At 33.6% G+C, this 26,255-nt stretch overlaps 1 protein-coding gene across 2 annotated transcripts; it reads left to right on the top strand.

Annotated features, from left to right (window-relative positions):
• Positions 1-4,731: 4,731 nt before the first annotated feature.
• LOC128227129 (brain tumor protein-like) lies at positions 4,732-25,685 on the top strand. Of its 2 annotated transcripts, none has more exons than XM_052937358.1 (2): positions 4,732-4,809; positions 14,870-25,685. In XM_052937358.1, the coding sequence occupies exons 1-2, from the start codon at positions 4,767-4,769 to the stop codon at positions 17,263-17,265; spliced, it is 2,439 nt and encodes an 812-aa protein (XP_052793318.1). In that variant the 5' UTR covers positions 4,732-4,766; the 3' UTR covers positions 17,266-25,685. The 2 variants fall into 2 exon arrangements, with proteins under 2 accessions (XP_052793318.1, XP_052793319.1); XM_052937359.1 differs by lacking the exon at positions 4,732-4,809 and adding an exon at positions 5,356-5,532.
• The last annotated feature ends 570 nt before the right edge of the window (positions 25,686-26,255 follow it).

The following is a 26,255-nucleotide window of genomic DNA, read 5'->3' on the forward strand; positions in this document are numbered from 1 at the left end:
CGAGCGAGTAAATTACGCAACGAGCTACACTTAGCCAATATGATATAGGTATAATCCAACTCAATAAAACGCTACATTAATTGATATGTTCTTAATTTGAGCAGCAAAAATACATGGTGTATACTATAAGACACAAAACTAGGTGGATATGACGTCCGCGTGTATTTCACCCAAGAAGTTGTGGCTTCGCAGGGTCGACACCATCAGCAAACTGCATAATACCGATTATTTTTTTTGGCTTGGTCAAAGTTATCCGAAAAGTTAACTGTTTGGTTAAAAGTATGCTTTGGATAGGTGTTAGGTTGCAGTATCTATGCATATATAGTTATGGATAATATATATGCAATGTTGTGAATGGTTATCAGTTTTGAACAGAAAATTACGTAATCGACATACGCAGTGTGTGTGTACCACGTGATAAATTGCGTCATAAATGCTACGTCGGAACGCAATATTTTGCTTCGAATGAAGACATTAAACAAAAATAACTTTACTATTTTTTCACCATTTTAAATGAAACATAGTGCAGTCTATGCCGCTTACGGAGCCCTGCCTTCAGTCGTTTACCAGAGTTTGACTGAGAGTTTAGTTTCTTAAAACACTTCGACAAACCTTTTCACAAAACGGCCGTCTGACGGAGCACTGTCAAAACATTAATTTGTAAACAGGTTTGTCGAAGTGAATGATAAAACTAATCACCATATGAAACTTCGGTTATTAAAGGAATGCGGGGCTCTTTAAGCGACATAGACTGCCCTTTGTTATGTCATTTAAAATGATGTAGTAAAAGAAAAGTTATCTTTGATTTAAGTCTTTATTTTAAGCAAAATGTTGCCTTCCGACGTAGCATATATGACGTAATTTATCACGTGGTATACACACACTGATACGATGTACTTGAATAATTTTAGTTCTATTACCAATTAACTATGGTATATCGTCAACTCATATTTTTTCCGTTAGTCAGTAGTATAAAGTTAATTTACTCCGTACTACATGGCCGGTCGAGCACACATGCACTCTTTAATGATATAGAACTATACTTAAGTGAAACTAACGATGCAGCTTTAACATTAGACCAACTTTCAATGTATTTGTTATTGTTTGCAGATGATGCTGTAATATATTCTGATACTGTTGAAGGTCTTCAAAGATCTTTGAATAATTTACATGCATATTGTGAAAAGTGGAAACTCAAGGTTAAAGTCAATAAACCAAAAAAAGTATTAAAAGGGAGGCAATAACAATGAAAATGTAAATGTTTACTATAGTAATGATTTGATAGAGAAGGTTCAATCTTTAACTATCTTGGTATTGTTATGCCAAGCGAAGACATTAGCAGATAAAGGGCCTAATGCTATGGGATAACTAGGGGGAAAGAAATTCCTGTTAAAATTATGTTTGGTTTATTCGAATAATTTGTGTCATCAATTTTGTGTTATTCTTGTGAAGTATGGGGCTTCTGTACAGCTGAAAATATAGAAGGATTCGTAGAAATTTTCTGAAAGACTTCTTGGTGTAAGAATAGGCACTAGTAACTCTGCAACATATGGTGAACTAGGGCGATATTTCCTTTATCAGTTTAAAAGAGACAAATGTATTTAATACCATACATTGCAAAGCCTTCGATACGATGCAGCAAATAACGCAAATTCAAATAAATGGTGTTTAAATGTACGCTCTATGTTACATAATGCAGGATTCAATGAAGTTTGGTTGTATTCGGAGTCTAATAATATCATTTTATTCCTATGCCGACGGTTTAGGACAAAATTAATCGACTCCTTTAATGGATATTGGAAAATGATATAGACTTATTGAGTTCACTACTGTTATACAGAAAACTAAAACTACTATTCATATGCCATTGTATGTAGATAAAGTGTATAGCTATATACTTAGGAATACTATTGCTAGGTTAAGATTGTCCTTCCAAATGTAAGTGTAAATATTGAAAGAAATGAACGTAAATGTGTTTATGTATTCATAATGACATTGCAGACGAATATCACTTTGTTTTGATTTGTACATAATATTATGATATTAGGAAAAAATACATACATAAATTCTACTATGCAAGACCAAGTATGTTTAAATTTATTCAATTATTAAACTCTGAAAATACTGCATGTCTACGAAAACCAACGTTGTATTGCAAGCATGCTTTTAAGTTCCGATATAACGCTTTGAATAATAATGCTTAACTTTATTGCTTTTAGCATGTTAAAACCATTGATATATCTATATATGTCTATGCACTCTCGCATTTATCAATTATTGCGGGTCCGAATTATTGCCATGCCACGTGCTTATGTTATTGTAATAACGATGAACTCTATATGTTTAAGTTAACAATAAATGTTATGTTCCGTTCTGTTCTTAAAAGTAGGCAGTGGTCAAATGTTTGCAGTCGCACCAAAATGTGCGTAAACTTCTTGCAGCGAACAAAAGCCGGGGGGGGGGGTGTTGAACCACAAACGATCGACCAGGAAATATGTACTGTCGAGTTATAACCATCAAGATTGGAAAAAAGGCATACATACATGCAAGCACAACAACATACACAGAAATGCCATATTTGCGCAAAAAATACGTAAACGTGTGGTTAAAATCAACCTGTTCATTTGTAAATATTGCTACAATAACTATTTTATCGTTAATGTTATAATACCAAACTAAGGTGCCGATCGAAAGACATGGTTTTCGACACATACTAGACTCATAAACATTTCAAAATAAAATCGGTACTTTTCTAAATAATCCCGTCATTTTGTTTCAAAACAAGATCGTATCAAACATTGCGTCAGCCCGCTTAGACAATTGTACTGGTAGAGAATGCTCGCCGTCCTACAGTCCTGAGTTTTGGTATAGTGGTTGATCATGTTTTACCTAGAAATTAACAAAAAATGGACAGAGAAAGCGTAATACTGTGATGAGGTTGGCATTAATTCTACTGCATAATGAATGCCATCTTTTAAAGGAAGGAGGCACGCCAAACGGTCGATTGTATGTTATTTATACTGCTGACAGAAAATAACAATAAAATATGATTTAACTAGACGCCGAAAGATGGCACCCTTAAATGCTTAGTTTAAGCCTTCTATGAGTGACCCCCCCCCCCTCCCCCCACTCCCACCAAAACGTGTATTTGTACACAACCTCTGTTAATTGACCTTAATCTTATTGCCAAATTGTCTTATCAGATCTCCAATCTGAGTATCCTGCTGTGCAGTTTGGGATGTTTTATTATATTAGTGGACCCTAAATGGCACTGAGCCAATAAACGAATACACAGGACAGGGGCGTAGCTTTGCCTATTAAAAAGTATAGGCCCACTTGGTAGGGGGGTTTGGGGGACCTCCCCCGGGATTTGTTTTTACTCCAGATCGAATATGGTGCGTTTTAGCTTATATCTGGAGTAAAATTATATTGCACTTCACTAAACTTTATTGTTGTCTTGCTTATGATGTACAATAACAGGACTGAAATACAAAACTTATTAGAAAAAACATGCTTAGTTAACATGTAGTGTTCACTTGAATGTTAATTAAGCTGTCACCCCTTACCTTTCAGTTATTATTGCAGATTTGGACGTTTTGTATTTTTCATTTTTGGAAAAGAAGTGTAGGCCCGGGCCTACCGTGCCTATTGGAGCTACGCCGATGCAGGAAATTGGCACCTACTGTGACACCAGTGCAATTAAACATTCTCCAGCGCCAAATCTTGATCGCCCCTGTATCCATACCTTACATAACGATATGTTATGTTTACAAGTAATCGGCTATATATTGTCTTTCAACAGCGCAGAATTCTTAGATTAATGGTGCGCCCATGCACGTAGCATAGAGGACACGGGACTCTCTGCGATGAAAATATCGTGCCTCGATTAAGACATGCTCTAGAGAGGGCGGTCTTTCCTTCTTTATATAAATTTCGAAAATATATATGTAAGGCCAAAAAAAAAATGAAAAAAATTGTTTGTTTAGGGTAACCTTCCCAAAATTTCTAGGTAGGGTAGGTCGGGATTTTTTTTTTTTTTTTTCAAAATCTGTCGTAAGTTCAGAGTGTTTTCTTGCACATGGCGGTCTTTCCTACATTGCTGTCATTGCCTGACTTTGTTTTATCATATAAACAATAATTCTGATTAAAATCTGCATTTATCCGCCCTTCGTAACTCTCTATTCGCTAACGAATATTTTTTTTGCTCAGAAACGGAAAAAAATAGTTAGGGTCGGCGCATTTTTATAGGTAGGGTCGGGTTACCCGAAACGGTCATATTTTTTTAGGCCTAATGTGATAATTATAAGTTGAAACTTAAAAGAACTGTGATTTTCTTTATTTCAAAACAATGATATTATCGTCCAATTTTAATGTATTGCAACGTATGTGAATGGAAATGGACAACATGACTATAATATAATACAACCAGGCACGAATATTAACTGCGAGCAGGATTTAAGTTATTGGTCCCGGATTTATATAATAAAAAACATTCAGTCAAAATTTACCCAAGATACGTGGGTTAGTATGCCGTTATTTAAAAGATTTAGTTCATTCCTTAACGTGGAAGTTATGCATTCATTATATAATTGAGTTGTAATCGGAGAGACAGTTTCCTCGGTTATTTCAAACTTGCCGGGCCTCGTGAATTGTTGTCAGTCCGCAAGGTGCGCGAAATAGGTGGCGCTTCCAACCTAATTAATGCAATTAGGTATTCATTTCCAAAACGAGGCAAAGTGTTCTTTGTCATGGCGGGACGCTAGCACATGTCTTCCGAAGGAAATTTAATCATCACTGCAAACTTTATAAGTAAGTGTTGTCATTTCATTAGTCATAAACCGTTTAATTAAGCATTGTTTCTTCTGTATTTCGGTATCAAACATTACGATCTATCAGCATTTGGTGTTGATCTCTAAAATTTTGGCGGTGCTGGTTCTTTCATTTCAAATGGCGTTGTTTTCGTTTAGAGAAAATGTTGTCAATGCGCAAAACACAACTTAAAAGCATGCTTCCTCGTTAGTATTTAGCACATATGAAAACAGTATCTCCAGGTATCAAAAGGCATTTTCATTGTCGCGAGACATTTCATGCTTTTCAAGAAAATTTAACATTTTTATCCAATTTACAATGTAGACAAGACCATGCATAGGTCTAGTTCTGTCGAGGGATTTGATTGGTTGAAACACACAAAAGTGTATTAGTCAATTTGCGCTCTCTTTGTTTACAACAGTAGTATTCTCCTTTTTAAAAGTTATATATGTATATGATTTAGTTCAAATAGTTGTCATAACCATCTTCTTGTTTCTCCTATTCATATTTTTGATTTAGGAAATCAATGATTTTGTACAGTAACCAAGACTAGAAGTGATTCATCTCTGACTGTTTTACAATATTCTGACTCATTCTATCATCACAGTCTTTGTGTTGATCATTGTCAGGCTCATTGGAATAAAAATATTGTGATGTGACACACTTGTTTTGTTGCTAGGAAATAATTTTTGTTTATGATTGTCATGAAAAAGGGATATGCAGGTAATTATGTAAAATCAAATTGAGAAAAGTATGATGAAGAAAGAATGCTCATTGCTGTATTATTATTTTCAACGTTAATGAAATAATTATAAAATTTTGATATGATCGGTAAGAATAATTTCCATCAGTCCATGTCATTTCGCCTGGTATGAATCAATCTGGTCCACTTCAACATTATTTTATTCAATATTGCATTATATTTGTTCATAAAAGAAAACAGATTATATAACTAGTATTAACAATTGTTCTAGACCTCAAGGAAAATGCCTGTGTAATATGGCAAAGTATTGCATATAAAATCATATTTGTTATAAAAATATATGTGTACACGTACCAAGAATGCCAAATTAGGCACAGATAATTTGATGTGTACTTATGAACCAAAATTTTAATGATACGCTTTGCGGCTTACTAAATGTATGGCAATACTGAAAAGGTAACAAGTTCTGAAGAGCTTTTATATAGTGACAATCGTAAATCTAGTTTTAAAATCTACTGTATTTATTAGAACCATTTACCAATCCTGTGTAATACCACGCCCTAATTACTATCAATGAGTTTCTATTGAAGGCACTAATTTTGGACCCTCTAATCCAGAGTCTGATACTGTTTGTCTGTATGGTTACCACCTCGATGTTGCCACCAATGAGCGCGATCACTTCAGCCTTTATTGGCATACATGTACGCATGTGCAAATTATATAATGTTCAGGGGGTCAAGATTTGTTTATTTCAGTATTTTGTGACACAACCTTGTACTGTGACCTATCTGCTCATAAATTATTATGTGATTTAAAAATCGATGTTCATCCTAAATATATTAAGTTGAGCCAACTATTCGGCTGTTTAAATGTTGGATCACTTCATTATTTCAAGGCTTTCAAATATTTTTTCTGTTGAGATTGTTGCCATTTCATGCAATTTTCTTGGCTAGAATTAAAACATAAGTTTAGTACAGGATATTTGTATACATGTTATATTGTCTGTCAATTGTATTATCATTTCATGTCTTGTTCTGGTTTGCATATCAAATTCAAAGTCTGCTTGAAATGAAAGTAAAAAAAATAGCATCCCACCATTTTAGGTTGTCAGTTTCTTGAACAAAAACTGTTAAGATATATTCATATGAAATGTTGTACAGAGAATATATGCACATGTATAGCAATGACCAAAAACACTTAAATAAATGTAAAGATATTCCTTTTTTTGAAATGATAAACAATAGTCGAGTGTTGGTGTAAATGCTTTTGCAATTTACTATATTAAAATGATTAACATTTTTCTGTAATTGTGAAAAGAAAAAATAAGTTTTTATTTTTTTAATTGTGGCACAATGATAAGCAAAATGGTTCTAATATGTGATTTTTCACTGTAAAATAATTTAGACAATGCTATTGTTATTTGCCCTTTTATTGATCTTATCCATTTTTTTTAGAGATAATTTGAGGTGATTATGGAGTCAACAGGGTGTAATGAGTTAAACACTGGCAGACTCGGCTGGCGTTACAGTATCCCATTTCAAGGCGTTTTTGTGCAAAATTGCCCATGTGTAGATCTGAAGTGAAGATTTTGAGATTTCAGAGATTTTGCATGGTGATAAGCAATAGAAACAGAACATGTTTAGGCAATGTTTATTCTTCTGGAAGAGGGTTTATGTTATTATGATTGTTTGGTTGTTTACATGTATATATCCTTTGTGTTGGTATTGTTCAAGGGACTACCCTTATATTCTGAACCTGAGAGTCGCTCCGCAATGGAAACCGCTTTCATCAGCTGTTTCATTACTGTGTGGTCAGAGTGCAATGAAACCTCTTATGTTTCAAGTATGCTCTTCATAATTGTTAATAATTGGTTAACATGATTACAACAGTTTTTAATAACTGGATTTTGACATTTGCAAAGCTGCAATATGAACGTTGAGTGCAAGGTTCTATTAAAAACTACGATGTGTTTTGATTATACGTAGTGATTCCAGTACATTACCAAAATATATGTGTCTGAGTATGAAAACTGCTGAGTGTATTTTCTGGTGAATTTTTAATTTAAAGACATAAAAATCCTGTTAAAAGTGAGAATGGAAGTTGTGTTACCATGCTTGAGTTAGAACAGATAGCTCACTTGTTCTATGAATAAAACTGAAATCTAGATTTCACTGTAGACATGTTCAAAACTAAACATGGGGATGAAATTTAGTATTTGATATAACAATTTTATAATGGTATCTGGGTTTTTCTGTGGTTGGGTCCTTAAACACTCATTGATAGTGAATTCTTTATTTGTAATCGATACATCAAAATTGTCAGAAAACTAGAAAATAAAATAATCTCAGTTTTCGAGTAAAGCCGGCCACATTATTAATATGAGTATTCTTTGAGAGGAAGCTTGAAAGCTGTGTTTATGGTTCACAGAAAATGGTTGCCAGATGCCGGCCCCTGTGCTGTCTCACACCTCTCATGGTTTCTATGTGCTAGATTCTTGGTTCTGGCTGACTACACAGCCTTGATTTAAAGAAATGTTTGAATAAAATTGTAATTAACAATTAAGATTGATAGTTAATTACTATATCAGCTGGTATGTTCTGTGGCAAGTTTCTAATCGATACAAAATTTGTGTGGAATTAAATGCACATTTAGTTACTCGTTTTTTAAACAAATGTATTTATATAAAATCCTATAATTCAAAAAGTAAAATCATCTTTAAATGAAAGATTTGTAGTGCTTTATATGTATTTGCTCTTGTATGAATAAATTGGCTCCTTAGCGTTTTACATTGAGCCCCTGAGTACAAGCTGCAGGCAATTGATCTGGGAATGAAGTCTGGGGAAAAGGTGCAGAATGCATCAACTTTCATTTCTTGTTAACTGAGAAGTTAGTTCTTTTATAACTGCTGTGTCCTACTAGGCACAGGCTGTGTCCCAGACACAAAGATATTCCATTTCTTTGTAAGGAGAAGCTGAGTTATTAAATATAAATGTTAATTTTGTGTTTTATTGCTTCAGCAATATAACGGGTTACTGGATACAGATGATAGCTTTTTGATCACGGAGGAGTTCAATTAATGACCAAAGAATTTTATGTTTGCGGAGGCAAATACAGTTATTCTGAAATTTAAACATTCTTAAGTAATATTTAGCCTGGAGAAAAATGACATTCCCATAATTATTAGAACTACTTACATGTAGTTGAGTAATCAGGCCTGCTTTTATAAATTTTATAAATACATGTTTTCTAGTCGATATATAATTATAAATAATTCAGCGCACTGATGGAGCGTGCACATTTTGAAATAGTAATTAGAAAGACTATTGGCTAGCTTCTTATGTTGCCTACTAAACTGTTCCTATCATAGACTTTCTTGACCATATCCTATTAGTTTCAAGATACCTGATTGATTTTCAGGTATCAGATATTTAAGTATTATGGTTGTCATGTTCCTTTAGGTATTCAACATATTAATTCCAGTCGTCAAGATTATCATTGAATGTGTTATTATCTGCTGGTCAGCTTGACATTTTGTGTCTACAGATAGCAGGAAACTTAAGTAAATAATTACAGAACAATAATGATTTATGTACCAGGGAAAGTGGCCAGTATTTTCAAGAGTCATCATTATATTGAGCTCAGGAAGTCTGACAGCTAAAATCTATTAGTTTTGACCCATCCTAAGAATTAATTGTTGTTATTTAGGAAGGACCTTACTTGACTCACTAGATGGTTAGTACAGTCATTGAAAGCAGGCTTTTGAATGAACATTTGAAGCCATATGTTTGCTACTGTTTTTCATCAACAAATTTCAACAAACCCTGCTATATAAAATAGAGAATTTAAGCAAGCCTACAAAGGCAATTTTACCAGTTATTTTTTACCACTGCTAATTGTCGTGATATCCTTTTAATCTACTGTATTTGTTATATTAGACTTAGTGTTTTCATTTTAAGGCCTCCTGCATGATAATGTGTCAAATGTTCGAAATTTGTTGTTATTGTCCTGTGTATAAGAACTATCTCCAGAAAAGCATGAACAGATTGCACATTATATAACTACAGCATATTTCTGTATTTACTTGTCTGGTTAGAGAAAATCAGGATTTGAAGTGAAGTAATGGACCTAGCTGCATGCAGTGAATCTAGCATTGCAATGCTATAACATTGTCTGCAATCATGTCGGGCAAAAACATCTTGGTTCTTGTCTGTGTTTTTCTTGAAATTATGTTGGTGTTCGTGATACAAGTAATTTTAGGATATCCAAATTTTTCTTTCCATTTCTAGATACAAAAAAACTTGTTGACAACATTATGTTAATTTCTTGCTTGAAGCTAAACAGTTTCATTGAATAATACAGAATATACTCATATTAATGAGGAAATGTATAAAGCAGTCATAGATCAGCTTTTATTTTTTAATCGGGATCAGACGTTTAATATTCGTTGAATATACCCTGAAACAAAGTTTTACTGGTTCTCATTAAAGCCATTTATTTACAGGGTTTATGGATGTTTGATAACTGGGGCTACTCTAAATGTTACCAGTGACACTTTGTTTATTTTGCAGTAGAGATTAGCTGCTAATTCTTTCACAAATACCTTGTTGAAGATTATTGTGTTGACCTATGCCCACCTGATCAAAGAAAAAGCCATAAAAATTAGACTTATTGCATTTTTGGTCAATCTGTTTTGAATACTTGGAATGTTTAAAAAATAATTGCCTGAGATGTATACTTTGGCTTTTGACCTAGAATTTGGACCAATCAGATGCTGTAAATAAAAAGAAAGGGAAAGGTTTTGATTGGTTAATATTTAAAACAGAGAGGTACCAAACTGTAATTTTAATGTTATATGGTCTGAAATGATACATGTTAATGTTATTTCTGCATTCATTCTGCATGAATTGAATTGATGTTATATAGACTTTTAAGATAAAATCCCTCTTGTAATGGGGGCTTCTTTGTTATAACATGCACAGGTATAACAAGAGTGTCACTGTGTTTTTCAGTTTTGTTCAGTCCCCACAACATAAATGGCTATTTTATTCTCCACTTTCACCATACATCACATCTCATGCTTCGTTGTCTGTCAATTTTTCTTTATCCAGGCAGAATAAATGTAGTGTTTTCCCTTGCGATCACACTACCAGATGGCAAGGCTTAACTCTTGTCGTTTTCATGATCATTTTCATTATTCATAAACAGCTCAAATTTTCTTTGTTTGCTCTTGAAATCATTGATTTTTTGGTAGTTTCGGATATTCAATTGAGGCATTTTCACAATTCCTCTCCGGATATGTTATTTAATTTTGTCATGATGTGGGTTATTATTTTCTGCATTACTGGAACTCAAAAGTTTCTTTGTTATGAAAACCTTTGGTCTTGGTTGGTACTTTTTGTACATGAACAAAGTGTAGTGTAACCATCTTCATGATTTGTTTAAACTGACTGCACAATTGGTTTAAGATATGTTACCATTATAGCTCAGTTTCCCTACATTTCTCTGTAAACAATAAACTTGCTGTGTTCTCAAATGTAAGAACCAGTGACCCTCATGACTGTACATTTGTGAAAAACTCGGTAAACTATCAGTAACACGACACCCTGGAAACTTGACACCATCACAGGAGTAGCAGGGTTATCTTTGTTGGCTGCTGTTTCTGACTGATGAACACAAAATGAACATATTAAATGAGAGGAGATGTTCTTTGTTGTTGTAAGACAGTTTGTCTAGTTATATATATATAAATATATTGTTATGAAACAGTTTTACTACTATATTTATTGACATGGATCTTGTGATGTCTTTACACAAGCTTGAAGAACAAGTTGTTTAATTTTAATAATGGGAGCAGCAACTGTTTTGTACCATATATTCAAGGTTAGCTTCCAATAAGATGCTGCTTATACATGAATGTGAATAGCAGTGTAGTACAGTGTTGTTGTTTCTTCGATAAAAATTTGGGTTGAAATTTTGCCCCATTCACAATCCGAAGGAGTATACTTTTTTCGCAATATTTGAATCAAAATTCACAATCCTGCTAAACGAAACTGTTTCGATATTTTTAGATACAAAAACATCACAGTGTTTTTTTTCACTTTTAGGGGAATGGGGCCAGGGCCCGTCAGGAGGGGAAAATCGCGTCATAAAAGGGCAAAAAGGGGAAAATGTATAAATGCAAAAATCATTAAAGCTTTGCCTTCCTCTTTAATAAATTGATCATATGCATATACATAACAAGATCAAAGTGAAAGTGAAAGCAATCTACAAAGCAATATCTCTTTGTTTCATATTGTAAAGGTTGAGTATGTTGTCAATGTCCCCTGCTGACAGTTCTTTTGGCACTCTCATACATATTCTTATAAGACTGTCAAGTGTGTTGCCCTGTAGTTTATTCCTAGAAGGCGTACAGAGGGAATTCATAAGACTGAAGAGTCTTTCGACATAGGCTGTGGAGGTCGGGATGAGTTGGCCTAGACTGTACAGATGCTTGTTTTTTCGTATAATCGTAATATAATTAATTTTCCGAGCGATTGAACGATACTGATCAATCAAGGGAGACTAGCATGTATGATCACTACGTGTAAAATGCGGCGCCAAACTGCGTTTACCGTATTGAAAAGTGCCGTAATTACGATCGGCAAAGTTATTTTAGAGGACGATTTTGACATCGTCGGGAGGGGAATTTTTTACTGAAATAGGGGAAAAATATATACTTTTTGGAGAGGGGAATGGGGCCGAATTTCGGCCCCAAATCAGGCCTAAAAAAATACTGCATCATATTAATGTTCTTGAAGATACACTTATTCTAAAAGCACTGGCCCCATTCACAACAAGTGGGGAAAAGCACTGTAATACATATATGTCGGCTACTTATTGCATTATTCTTTGTTAAGGTTCTGAAATGGAAGTTAAGGTATAGGTGGAAATAAGGAAATACTCCCTAATCTGGTGCAATACAATGTATAATGGTATCAGTTCATTTATGCTGCAGTTTTTTTCCGAGCACAGTTTCACATAATAACATAGTTATACAAGCTCTCATGGTAAACATTGGGTTTTGAGATCACTGACCCTCCTAGAAAGCCATTATTATTATATTGGTGATAGTCAAACATTTATCATGTCTAAAACCTCCGGCCCTTGCTGGTCATTGAACTTTGTCTTTTTATTTACAATGTAGGAAAAGAGAAAAATGGCTATATTTTATATTCACATTAATTAGTATTGTTTATGGTATTCCACAGTGTTCAAGTGTACAATGGCTTGTTTTGTTATTATCTGGTTATCGGGAGGTGATCATAAATGCATTTTTGTCTATTTGTGTGAAAACACCTTGATAACTTGTATGCCTGTCCTGAACTTCATGAACTTTTCCTTGAAGAAGTAATCTTATGATGTGATTCATCTCTATGTTATACTTTGTGTCATACACATTGTCAAACGTATCTATAGTTTGTAAATATTTAGGTTTATTTTCTATGTATATATTTAATGCTATTTTTAATGATAGTTAATTGAAACCCTTCACACTTTGTTGGATTTCAATGTCAGTTGACAATGCAATGTAAAAAGAGTCCGTTATCTGTTTCAAATAATAAAGGAGAGACAATGGCATGGCGGACAAGGATGGATTTTATGCTGGCTTGTCTGCTAGATGCTGCTAATCATGTAACAGTCTGGAAGCTGCATTTGTGCAATGTTGCAGCTCAATGTTCATTAAGAATGTTTTATACGGTTTTGTCAATACATGTAGCTTGGTGGATAACATGACATTCTTTATGTACACATAGTTTTGTAGAATTGTACAAGTTGTTTTTGCTTTTTGCAAGGTCTGGCTCAATTATCTCGAGATGTTTAATACAAAGTAGCTGTAAATCAGCATGTCTTAATCATCAGTCGTAAGTAAGTTAACAGTACATTGAGGTCATTTAACCTCTTTATATGAAGTTTAAAAGCATTCAATCACTAGGAATTCCTTGACATTGAAGTAGTGATAGTGGCTGACCAAGAGTTTATTCAACTCACCTGTTCTTTGTTTGCTGGAGCAATTTGGTATAAAATGAAAACATGGTTTATGAGAATTTTAGTATGACAGAATCTTCCTCATTAATTAAAACAAACTATCTTGAAATAGGATATTTCTCAGTTGTGAAATTATTTAAATACAAATACTAACTTTAATAAGTAAAATTATTTGCATCACAGAAAGACAAGAAATGGACTTTGAAGTTAGCGTTTTAAAACTTATGGAACTTCATAATATAGACTTTGAAGAAATCAAGTCGTGTACTCATGATTGTAATGACATCTGGGATTGTTACTGGAGTTTAGACATTGACACACTTTTTCGAGGTTAGCTTTATATTACCTATTGTACTAAACTAATGGTTGTAGGTGTAGTTTTTGGAGTGGCTGTGCTGTGTATTTACACATTGTTATAAAAGTATGTTTGGTTATTGGTCGACCTGATTCATTAGGGAGTGTCTCTGACTGTTCGGTGTAAAGTTTATATACAACTATCCTTTACAGAAGCACTTTATATAATGTACTGCAGAAGTACATAACATAATGTACTGAAAATCAGATTTGATATACAAAAATATTGTCGGTGGGGATTTGTCATCACATTAAACAAACAAATCTTCTGCAGTTCATTTGGTATACATATAGATATTTACTGTTAAAAAATGGGGTTCATCTAGATTTCAGCTTTATTTTTATGTTATATTAAGAAAATATATATATGTAATGGGTGTATAAATTGCGCTGTATAGACGCATGTCTTAGAAAGGTTTTATCAAGTGGTTTTCAAGTTTCTTTGTGGATTTGAAGGAAGTTTCATGTTTATCCATGAGTTATGTAGTATCTACTGCTCGAGATACACATGTGGCAGAAAATATGTCACAATCATTGGGTTTAGTATGCCAGATTTTATTAGCCTAGCCTTGTATCATTTATTTAGTTGAGAATGAAATATTGAATATGTTTACATAATAGAAGAAATGTATGGAATGTCAAATATTTATGATACATTTCTGTGTATGTTAATGTCCTATATTCCCGGGTGATGGTTATAGTGTGAATCTTTAAGTAGATGAAGTTCTCTAGTATTAATTCATTAAATGATGGGTCTATAAGTAATCAGACAGTCTGTTTTCTGAAACTAAAATTGATTTATGAACTGTTATTTTAAAAAAACCAAATGGAGAAGCCATCTATAAAATAAAAAAAGACCGTGTATTTCTTGTGGGTATTGTTATTTATTATTCAAGTAGACATGTAGGTTATTTGATCAGTGTATTTTAGTTTATGAAATTATGTGAGTCCTAACAGTTTTTGTTTGTTTACTTACAGAATCATTAGACAGAGACTCACCAGACATAGATATGGCTTCCCCTACTCCCTCGCAAAGCGACACCGTAACCACGGCATCCAGCTCCTCAGACAACGAGATGGACCCACCAGGAAACCCAAACCTCCGCTGCACCATGTGCCACGAAACATACTCCATACCCAAAGTATTAAGTTGCTTTCACACATTCTGCCAGCCATGCTTGGAGAAAACCCAGGAAATACCGGACAAGATCTCATGCCCAGAATGTCATCAGGACACGTTTCTCAACGCCAACGGCCTAAGTGGGCTTTTGCCTGATTATGCTGTGAGCAACCTCCTGGAGAAAACAGCGCTTGACACAAGTGCCTTACACTGTACCGGATGTAAGAGTAAAGATACAAACGCAGTTGCAAGGTGCTTTGACTGTGCCAACTTCCTGTGTGCTAACTGCGTGATGGCGCACCAGTTTATGCATTGTTTCGAGGGTCATCGTGTCACAAGCCTCACAGATCTGAAAAACAACAGGGAGAATGGCAAAATGGAAAAACCACTGTACTGCCCAAGACACAAGGCTGAAGAACTGAAGTTTTTCTGCAAAACGTGTTCTATCCCAATATGCAAGGAGTGCACAGTGTTCGATCATGGTCGAGGTCACGACTGTCAGTTCCTCTCTGACACAGGAGACAAGCAGATAGCTCAGATGCATTTGATTGAGCAAGATGCAAAAATGAAAGTCGGTGAACTCAAGACAAATTCGAAAAGTATTGACCACCTTGCAAGTCGGTTGCAAGTTCAGTTTCATAAGGCCCAAAATGACATTAATGACACCTACAACTTCTATCGAGCAATGTTAGATGAAAGAAAAGTCGAGGCGCTCAAGGAACTTGACCAAGCTTTTAACAGCAAGCAACTTCTAATCAACAATCTTGGTAACAAAATTCAGGAACACATTGATAAACTTTATCTTGGGACTGAATTCGTGGACAAAATAACGAAGTTTGCAACTATGCCTGAAGCTCTGATGTTCAAGAATATTGTAGAGCAACGCTTCCAGAACTTGTTCAACTTCTCACCAGATGTTGACAATGATAGCTACAGTGATGTTGAATTCATATCAAACTTCCAGGCTATTCAGACCGGTGTCAGGAACACTTTTGGCTATGTTCGTGAGGGACCCAGCGATGTTTCACATATCATAGCAAAACCTCAACTGCCCATTGCTCGCCCTACCGGAATTGTCAACAATATCAGTCCACCACCGGTATCACTCAGCAACACGCAAATGAATGGACAGCTGAACGGTCACATGTTTGAACCACCAACAATAGATTCAAAAGACTTTGTGTCCACCAGCAATTTCAGCACGAGCAGTCAGTTTGATTCCACCAATAACTTGCTTTTCCCTTCGGCCGATACGTTCACAACAAACAGTGACACCAACCTTTACAAGGAGTGGTCAAGTGGTGGCTTGGACATTTTCCAGAATGGTATTGATGTTTTCTCCACAAGCAGCTATCCACTGATGGACATTACCAGCAAGCTCATCTCCACCAACCTTTACCCACCAAAGTCTCAGATCAAACGCCAAAAGATGATCTACCACTGCAAGTTTGGGGAATTTGGCGTTATGGAGGGCCAGTTCACAGAGCCAAGTGGTGTAGCTGTCAATGCTCAGAATGATATCGTTGTTGCTGACACCAATAATCATCGAATTCAGATCTTTGACAAGGAGGGACGGTTTAAATTCCAGTTTGGTGAATGTGGAAAACGTGACGGTCAGCTGCTGTACCCGAATCGTGTGGCTGCTGTAAAAACCTCCGGTGACATCATTGTCACAGAGCGAAGTCCAACACACCAAATACAGGTTTACAACCAGTATGGGCAGTTTGTCAGAAAGTTTGGGGCCAATATTCTGCAGCATCCCAGGGGGGTTGCCATCGACAACAAAGGCAGGATCATCATCGTTGAATGCAAGGTGATGAGAGTGATCATTTTCGACCAGTATGGCAACACCTTGCAAAAGTTTGGTTGCTCAAAGCATCTGGAGTTTCCCAACGGTGTTGTTGTGAATGACAAAGAGGAGATCTTCATCAGTGACAACAGAGCTCACTGTGTGAAAGTGTTCAACTACACAGGGCAGTACCTACGTCAGATTGGAGGGGAAGGCATCACCAACTACCCTATTGGTGTTGGCATCAACAGCCAGGGTGAAATCCTAGTCGCAGATAATCACAACAACTTCAACTTGACCATTTTCACGCAGGACGGTCAGTTGATTAACGCACTGGAGAGCAAGGTGAAGCATGCCCAGTGTTTTGATGTTGCACTGATGGATGATGGGTCTGTCGTTCTTGCAAGCAAGGACTATCGTCTCTACATTTACAGATATGCACAAATTCCTAGCTTGGGAATTTGATTAAGATGTCTGCATTTCTTAAGCAGAATACAAAAAAAAAATCAGGTGATTTACCAAACATTCAGTGTCTGTGTTCATAGATATTGTGATGATTCACCAACACATCATTTGTACATGCAGTGAGGAAACCCAGACTGGATAGTCTACAGACCATATGCTGCTCAGAGCTTCAATTGGCTGTGTGTATATTAATCTTGTTGTTTTATGCATTATAAATGTGCTTTTGTTGGATTTTTTTTTACTAAGAAATGTACTAATTCATGCAGAGCAGTTGACAAATATGCTTTAGTTGATAGGTAAAAGTCTGGTGCCAGTGACTAGTCAAGTCTAAAAAGCTAGCGATTGTTTTGTCTGGTTGCCACGGCAATCTTTAAATTACCTTGCATACAAGTGACCTTTAAAAGTATTTCTTGGGGGTCGTGGCAAATTTGATAGGATTTTGCGGTCAGTATTTCTGAATGAATTTGCTTTAGCCTTTTGTTATGACCGATGAGTGCGCAAGTCAGAAGCTGTCATTGTTTAACACATATAGTCGAACATACTTGTTAGTATATATAAACAAAGTTGATTATTTTATAATAATTTAGTTTGTAATAATTAATGTGATAGATGTTTGTATATTGTTGTTGTGCAAATGCACAGCTTATATTATTCTATTTAATTGCCACTGTATCTTTCTGGACTTTGTTTTTGTTACGTAATATTATTATAAATTATAATTTACTTTTTGCATGGTGTTTAAATTCTCAATGGTTATGGCCTGTGTTTTTTCTTCATCTAGTTAATACAATCAGTATCTAGCTTAGTACATTCAACATTTGCAGTTATTTGTTTTTATTATTTTTGTCTGTTTTTTGTTGTGTTTATTCTACTTTATCATTATAATTTATTAAATTGCTGTTAAGTGTATTGCGTAATTATCTAAACTGGACCATAATACTTAAATGTTCTGCTACCTCAGACGGGCAATATCTGAGAATTATCCAAATATTAGTCATTTCTCTAGGTATTCCAATTTTACTTAATGATATTCTTTGTTTTCATGACTACACAAATCCATAACAGCATTCACTTTTTTTCAGTCATTCTTTAAGTTATGTTAATGATTTAGTTTAGAAGTAAGATGAGAACATCAGGGGCCATGATTACGAACAGTCTCAAGTCTGAGTTCAGACTCTCGGTGACAAATTTGCTAATCACTTATTTATTGTTTCTTTCTAGTTAAGTTTTGTTGATGAAATTGCTGAATCTCATTATTTTGTTCAAAATAGGAAAATAATTCACACTTACTTTTTGTAAAATGAAGGAAATAAAGATTTTTTTTGTAATTTATTAAAAATGTTTTTCTGAGTCTAACCATGGATTTGAGACTTTCAGTAAGAATGGCCCCAGAAGAATAATGGCCTAAAAAATAGTCATTTTATCAGATAATCCTATTTAAAGCTAAAAAATCTGAAAATATTTATACTTGATAAAAACTACTGGTCTTATTTTGTTAAGCAGTGTCACTGTCACTCCAGCGAGATTAATATTTAATGGTTTTTGCTGATGAATCAGGTCTTTGTTGATGTTTCTCTTTGTCCAATACTCCCAATGATTCATATAACCATACACGCCATGTTTTATGCAGCACAGGGTAGTGTGTTAGTTTGCTAGGCTTGTCTCCCATAGTCTCTAAAAATAGCAACCTTTTTCTTTGTTCTTAATATAAACATGTCGCCTGGTGCAGAGGTCACAAAAGTTCATGTGCGGTCTTGTTCTTTGTCTGATAATGTGATCGGCTTGATACACTGTGTTGAAATTATTATAATCCAAACTGAATGTGCCATATGTTCATTATTTTCATTGATGCTCAGATTTTTTTCTGTCCATCAGGATTTGAAATCCTTCTCATTCACTTTTCAGATTGTTAGATTAGGTTTTCTTTGTATTGAGTAGCAAACGCTCACAATTTAATAACATAAGTAAGCAAACAGGAATTGATAAATATTGACATGTTAGAGCTTGACAGCTATCAAATAGCAAACATTGGCATTGTAAAACCATTTCTTTCTTACATCAGATTAAACGTTAAAGCTAATAAAAGCCTGAAGTAACTTGTCCAAACATTCCTTCTTTGGATAGAAGTTATAACCTTTGTCTTAACCATACAAATATAATGTGAATGAGAGAGACATCGGGGATATTTGGAGGTTATTTGAGAACCATATGATGATCAACAAAACATGTTGATCTGTTTATAGATTGATCACCGAATGATTGAATCATCAACATTATTCATCGTGATCACTCATCGTTGTTATTTTTTAACCATTCAGGGATTTAATCATTACCAATTCGCACATGGGTGCTAATTATGCCTTGCATAAATCATCCTTCATATGTTGTGAAAGGTTTATTATTTGGAGTAACAGGTTTCTTATTCTACTGTTAAATGAAATAAACATCATGTACTTTTCTGTACATCAGACTTAATTATTGATGCATGAAATGCCGTGAATCCAACATAACAGTCAGCATACTTGAGTAAAACTCTTAAATAAAAGAAAAATGCAGACTGAAATCAAAATCAATATTTCAATCAACCTTTATGTGCCTTCCGTAAATGGTGCTTTAACGAAATAAACTACATCAGATCAGAAGACAAAACTTATACTAGTAAATTGAGTCCTGCAAAATATACCAGTTTTAATCATGTTCATTGTATACAAAATTAAACTGCCAATATGTCTCGTGTTCTTTGCAAAAGAAACAATGTGTTCAAGTGACCTCTGCCAAGGCTATAGATAACCATTTTCTCAGTCAGAAATTAGTTAATTGAGAATGTTTTTCACCTCACATTTTTTGTTTGATTCAGCACAAAATGTAACTATCAAAATTCCAGTGCAATTTGAGCAAAAACTCTCAGTTGTTTTATTGTTATTTGTCATATTATTTTTTAAAATTCAAAACAAACTTGCCTATTGAATTTCAATTATTTGTTAATGACATATTTTTATGTCACTTATTGTTAGATCCAAAGCATTCATCAGAGCCATAATTGTTATTTCTTGTTGTTTTTTTACCAATGAGATATATCTTCATAATAACCTTAGGTGTAGCTGTAGACATGAAAATACATTAGTGGGCTAGGAACTAATTTATCCTTCAAACGGTGATTTGTAACTCTTTATAGGTCATTAAGGCACCAGTTTTTATTTTGAGATGCATTTTTTTTGTACTCCCCCATACAATCTAGGTCATGCACAATGCATGATGTGCCAGCCTAGCAAGCCAGATATTTTCATTCTTGCTCAGTTATGTTGTTGTCCATTGCGCATGTTTATTCTCATTGTCATCGCTGTTGTTGGTTACTGAAATATATATTTCATATAAATGACCATATATGAATATTTTTGTACATTTTCTTCTTCCTATGTCAATTGTGCAAAGCAACGGATACATATTTAATAGTGTATTCATATGTGGTTAAACACTTGTAAAATATGTAGCCTATATTGCTGTAGTATATATGCATTTTTATTTAAGTTATTTGTAAAATTTGAAGAGAAAAAAATTACAAGTTTTAATCAAATTTTTATTTCTGTTGAAGAGAGCTCTGTTAAAGGGAGCTAACCTTGTGTGAATTTGTGTTCAGAGAAGAATAACGGGTTGTGTCCCTTCTTTGTGCTGAAGGCTCTGCTCTGTCTTTTTGGAATAAGAAAATTGCAGTGTCAGTGAACAGGCAAATGTAATTTTTTGAACAAAAACATCATGTTAAAAAGCCTTTTTGTAAGAATGAGTGGTGGTTGCCTTAATGTCTTCCTTCTGTTTATGTAAAATATAAAAAGTATGATTTATAGTATTGTAATGTATCAAATAATATGATCTTATTGCTTGCTCTATTTTTTTGTTTGAAAAACCAATGACATGCAATTTTTCAAATAGAGATTGGCATAATAAATAAGTTACAGATCTAAATCTGATAATTTCAACTGCTGATTTGTTCGGAATGATTCCACACAATAATCTTGCATAAAATACTAGTTAAATTTGAAAAAAAATGTAATTGTTTGTGATTTATATGACTTTCTTATCATGTTAAATGTTATTACCCGTTGTTAGAAATTGAATACTCAATCAAAATCATAACTTCATGGCAACCATTCAGTAATTTTCATAATCATTGGTGAGGTGCTTGGGCCTAGCAGCCTGTTGTTCAAGTTTAGTTCTGCAACATGTCAGTGGCTATTTTTACTGTTATTTACATCAGCATTTTTGTAAAAAAAAAAAATATTGAAAAATTGAGGGGAAAAAAATCACACAAAAATGTATTCTTACGAATTTAAAGAAATTGTGTTTTATCTTTTGCATGTTATTATACCATGGTTGTTTTCTAAATGAGATATTGCCTTTCGTTTGTAGTGTTAGTAAATGGTTTATGCAACTGTTTCAAGTGATCTGCAAATCTACCATTTATTTGGTCCTTTCTTGCTTAAAGTGTGCGAGAGTCCTTTATATTTGAATTGAATAAGTTCATGAACTTTGAATGAAGCAAAAGATGAAATACTGATTCTGCAGAAGTATTTAGTAGTATTAATTAGAAAATGATTCGTGCAAATGGATTTAAGTGTACAAAATTATTTCCTGAATCAAGCAAGAATGGAAAAAATGAGTTCATTTTGCTTAATTCTTTGTCTTTGCTTTCACAATGTGGACCAATTAAGATGTTTTCTTTTTTCTGTTTTGCTCAAATTTAGCCGATGTTGTTTAAGACTGTTGGAAACCGAAAGTAGGTATATCGAAATGATGTTTAACTTTGTCAGACATCTAAAATAATTTGTATGTTAATAGTTATCCATTTGTTAGTCCCTTTGATTCATAAAACTTAACAAAAGCTAAAAAAAATAGGTTGTCTTTGTTAGAATTTGGTGCATAATGTTATCTTTATATAATCATGTTAGTTTGTTGTAAGAAGAACTGAGACCCATGTATAATGCTGGTGTTCCACATATGTTATAGCAACACACTTACATACGGTATGGATATTTCAATGATAAGTCAGGTAGACAGTTGTGTATGGACTTTTGGAATACAAGATACTGGACGTACAAGTTTTCATTATATATCGGTCTGAGTTCAGATTGTTGATTGCCTTGGAGCAAGTTTCAAGAAGGGCAGAGTTATTATTGAACACAATTGATTGTTTATATGGTTATGTTTGAGTATATATTTGTAATGGTTGTAGTCGTTTGTAATTGTTGTTTTTGTGAAAATGCAGTGTTGCTTTTTGTGAAATTTTACACAAAACTAACATGAGAAAATCGAAATGGACTTGGAACACGATATAGTTGATCTGTATGCATGGCATTGATAAAGCATTGGTTCAGTGCTTTTGTGTAGTAAAGGAATCACATCTGAATATTTTTTCTTTGTGCACATTGCTTTACATGTTGTGAGAGATATAGGGGCCTTCTTTGTTTGACGAACTTTCTGCCAAAACATGTTTGACTTTACATTTGATTCTATGAGTTTGTAGTTGGATGATAATGCTATTGGTGTAAGAACATCTGCATGTTGTCAAGTCAAAGTAGACAATGTTTCGTTGTTATATCGATACTGACTGTTTACTGTTTACCATTATTTTCATGTTCAGAACTGTTTTGTTTTTTTTCATTCCAACCCCTTAAACTGTGTTCTTGGAAATATTTGCAGATGACAAATTATTTTAATCTTTGCATTTTTTTTTTTTTACAAAGTTCGTTAATTGAATTTTCTATGTATTACTATTAAATGTTTTTGTTGTTTATAGAATTTTTATACAGTTATATAAGTGTTGTGTAATGATCTGTAGTTATGGTATAAATGACTGTAAAATTGTTCTTTTGTACTGTTTCATTAAAGATGAAAGCCAAATGCCTGTATTGAGTTTTTCTCGAGAAATAAAACATCCATAGGACTATGGAATAAATCAATAAAGATCAAGGTCAGAATGAAGTAAAATTTCTGGACTACTTTTGGTTCATAATTATGAGTTTTTAGAGGCAGTACATTAAGACAAAAAGTGTTCTTAACTAATCATAAGTCGGATAAGGACTGAGATTATTTGGTAACAATAGTTTTGCATGGCATAATATGTATGTGCACTTTGATATTCAGACTAAAAGTATGGGTAAAATGACTGTTTGGCAATAAGAATGGGAATGATAAATTATGGTGAATTTGTTATGAAACTTATGATTTGTGAGACACTTGTCCAAATTACAGTCAAAACTGCCATATTTCAGTGTTGAAATTGGTGTTTGTATTTTTAATGATTATTATAATTATATGTTAAACAAAAAATAGTCTTTGTTGGTTTTGCTTATTTTTTTGCTCCTGGCATTAGGGGCTTGTTTTTGTAGAAATGTAGATATGTTAGTTATTTAGTTTCAATTTTAGATTATTTATTTTGTTTGGTTTGTTATTTAGATGCCATTTGAAATGCCAGCAATTGTTGTATAGTCATAGTTAGTCATTGTGTATGTTTTTACCGAAATTCTGTTTTAGTTATAATAAAAAAATCAAAACATAAAAAAAAATCATTGTAAAAGTCTTGTACCATCAATGTCTTATTACATGCTTGATATTTGTACTTTCAAAGGAAAAGTTTATTTACTGCTGCCAAAGAAGAAAGGTAACATCAGAACATTTCATAAGCAGGTGGAGAAGAGTTTGGTTTCAAGATTATCATAATATGTTGCAATTCTGTTTTGGATAGCATATTGATTATCAATGGTATAATAGTCAATAAGTAGACTTGCAATGTGTGGTATGGCTTTAATAACAACTGTAAATGTGGTTACTGTGTAAAAGTTTAAATTTTTAACATTTTTGGTACTTTTAGGGCATTCATGGTACATTACTTCATAATATGTGTGCCTCTAAATATGATCTTTGGTAGCCTAAATATGAACACAGACGCCATAAGAAGTAAGAACAAAATTTCACCAAGAGCTTACTGATGGTACATAGCATCCGATCATTTAACATGAAGCCATATGCACATATGTTGACAATCTTTTGAATGACCAGAATTTAGTGCCTTTTTTGTGAGCTTAATGTTAGGAAATAAGACAGATACTTAAAAATTAAGCCTAAGTCAAACTGAAAGCTTTAATAAAAAAATATGTCTCTTAATAATCATCTTCTAGTGCTATAATTGTTATTGTTTTGCAATATCAAGCCATAAATTGTTAACATATGTTGAATTTTCATATCGTATTACGTTCAGATTTTGTTAAGTTTTATTTCATTTTTTTTAATTCCTTCAAAACTTCAAATAAGTGTTTACTTTATGCATGTTAAAGTAATGCTTATTGGACTCTTTTCCAAATGAATTAAATTGTGATGAGAAAGAAAACATGAATGCATGATAAAGCTTAATGTTACATTCCCGAAACAAGCTCAACTATGGATGCTCCATTTGTTTTGCAATATTAGAAGTTTTCTTTGAATTTAGACAAAATTGAAATAACCGTTATGCTCGAAAGAGGTGCATGTTTTTATAACAGAAATCCATATAAATCATTAATACATGTTGTTTACCTATTAGTTCAAAATAGTTCAGAACAACAGAATTATTGACTGTTTTCAAAATATGGCTACCACAGTATGGCAATTGCAGTTTACACGAAATTTGATTATTATTAAGTTATAATATATAATATATAGTTATTAGTTTTTGTGTGTTTTTGTGTTGTTACATATTTATTAGATTTTTAGATTTAAAATTAAGCAAGATCAAATTTATTAACTTAGATATGCAATAAAAATAACAATGACAATTTTATTGAATAAAGCCATTTGATATGTATAAATGTAGTGTTAAATTGAACTAGAGAGATTGACTTTATAGTTGTTAGGAGCATTATGCTTTCCTTTGAATTTTGGAAAAGAGGCTGTAATCAGACTACTTAGCACAATAGTTTTCAAAATTACAAGGATTTTGCATTAGTTGCTCAAAGGATCTCATGACACAAAATACTTCATGCTGTCGTACGAAACAGTTCACCAGTTGTGTGTAGAACGCTATGCAATTGCACTTTAAATAGAGGTGGTAGTTCACTTTGTGGATACCTAGAAAAATTAGACAAAAAGTGGAATTTAGACGGAAGTAAAACCCTAGACTGCCATTTTGATGCTTTTGAACAGCAATTAGTCATTTTCATTTCTAAGTTGTCTCATTTGTCAGTTTCATACTAGCTTGAAGTATTTTGTATATTTTATACAATCATGGCATTTGTAAACCCCTTTTTACAAGTTGATATATTTTCATTACATCATTCATTTGAAGCCTGCATTGTTTCATATTCAAGTGTTACCTTCTCATCCAGTCACAACCGTTTTGTTATTATGAGTGTACATGAATGGTATTAATAAAGTATTTTGTTTGCTTCAAATGTTTGTTTTGTCTTTGTTTATATTTATAAATTTAGTGATGTGTCGTTCTGATGAGAGGAAAACATCTCTTTGCACAAGCATATCAAGACACTTGGATCCGATCTGTTTGTATTGTTAGAGTGAACTCAGAAAAAATTGAACTGCTTAAAGCAGGTGCCCTTTAAAACAACATCATGCATTAAACAACACCATGTGCTTCTTATGTTATACAAGATTGCCTTGAGTTGCTCACCCAAAGCCACAAGGTCTGAACTGGCCATCAAGGTATATATGCGTTTTATACCAATCTAGTTCCGGGTTGAAGTTAAATAAAATAATACAGATTACTCAACCCTACAAGTTGGATGCGCTATGGCCATTCTGCCGTTTGTAAAATACAGTTTAGACAATGCACTCATATTTATCAATATTACGGTACTATCTGATATTTTACGTAAAATATGTATTAATCCCGAATTATATAAATATGAATGTACTTTCAAGGCTCAATGCGTAAACTAGGGAGTATAGTTCCATCATTCAAATTTCACTTCCAATTGCTAGTAACAAACAGCCAATATTTCATTATC

This window comes from Mya arenaria, chromosome 3 (genome assembly GCF_026914265.1).
Source record: "Mya arenaria isolate MELC-2E11 chromosome 3, ASM2691426v1".
In the NCBI taxonomy this organism is placed as follows: Eukaryota; Metazoa; Mollusca; class Bivalvia; order Myida; family Myidae; genus Mya; species Mya arenaria.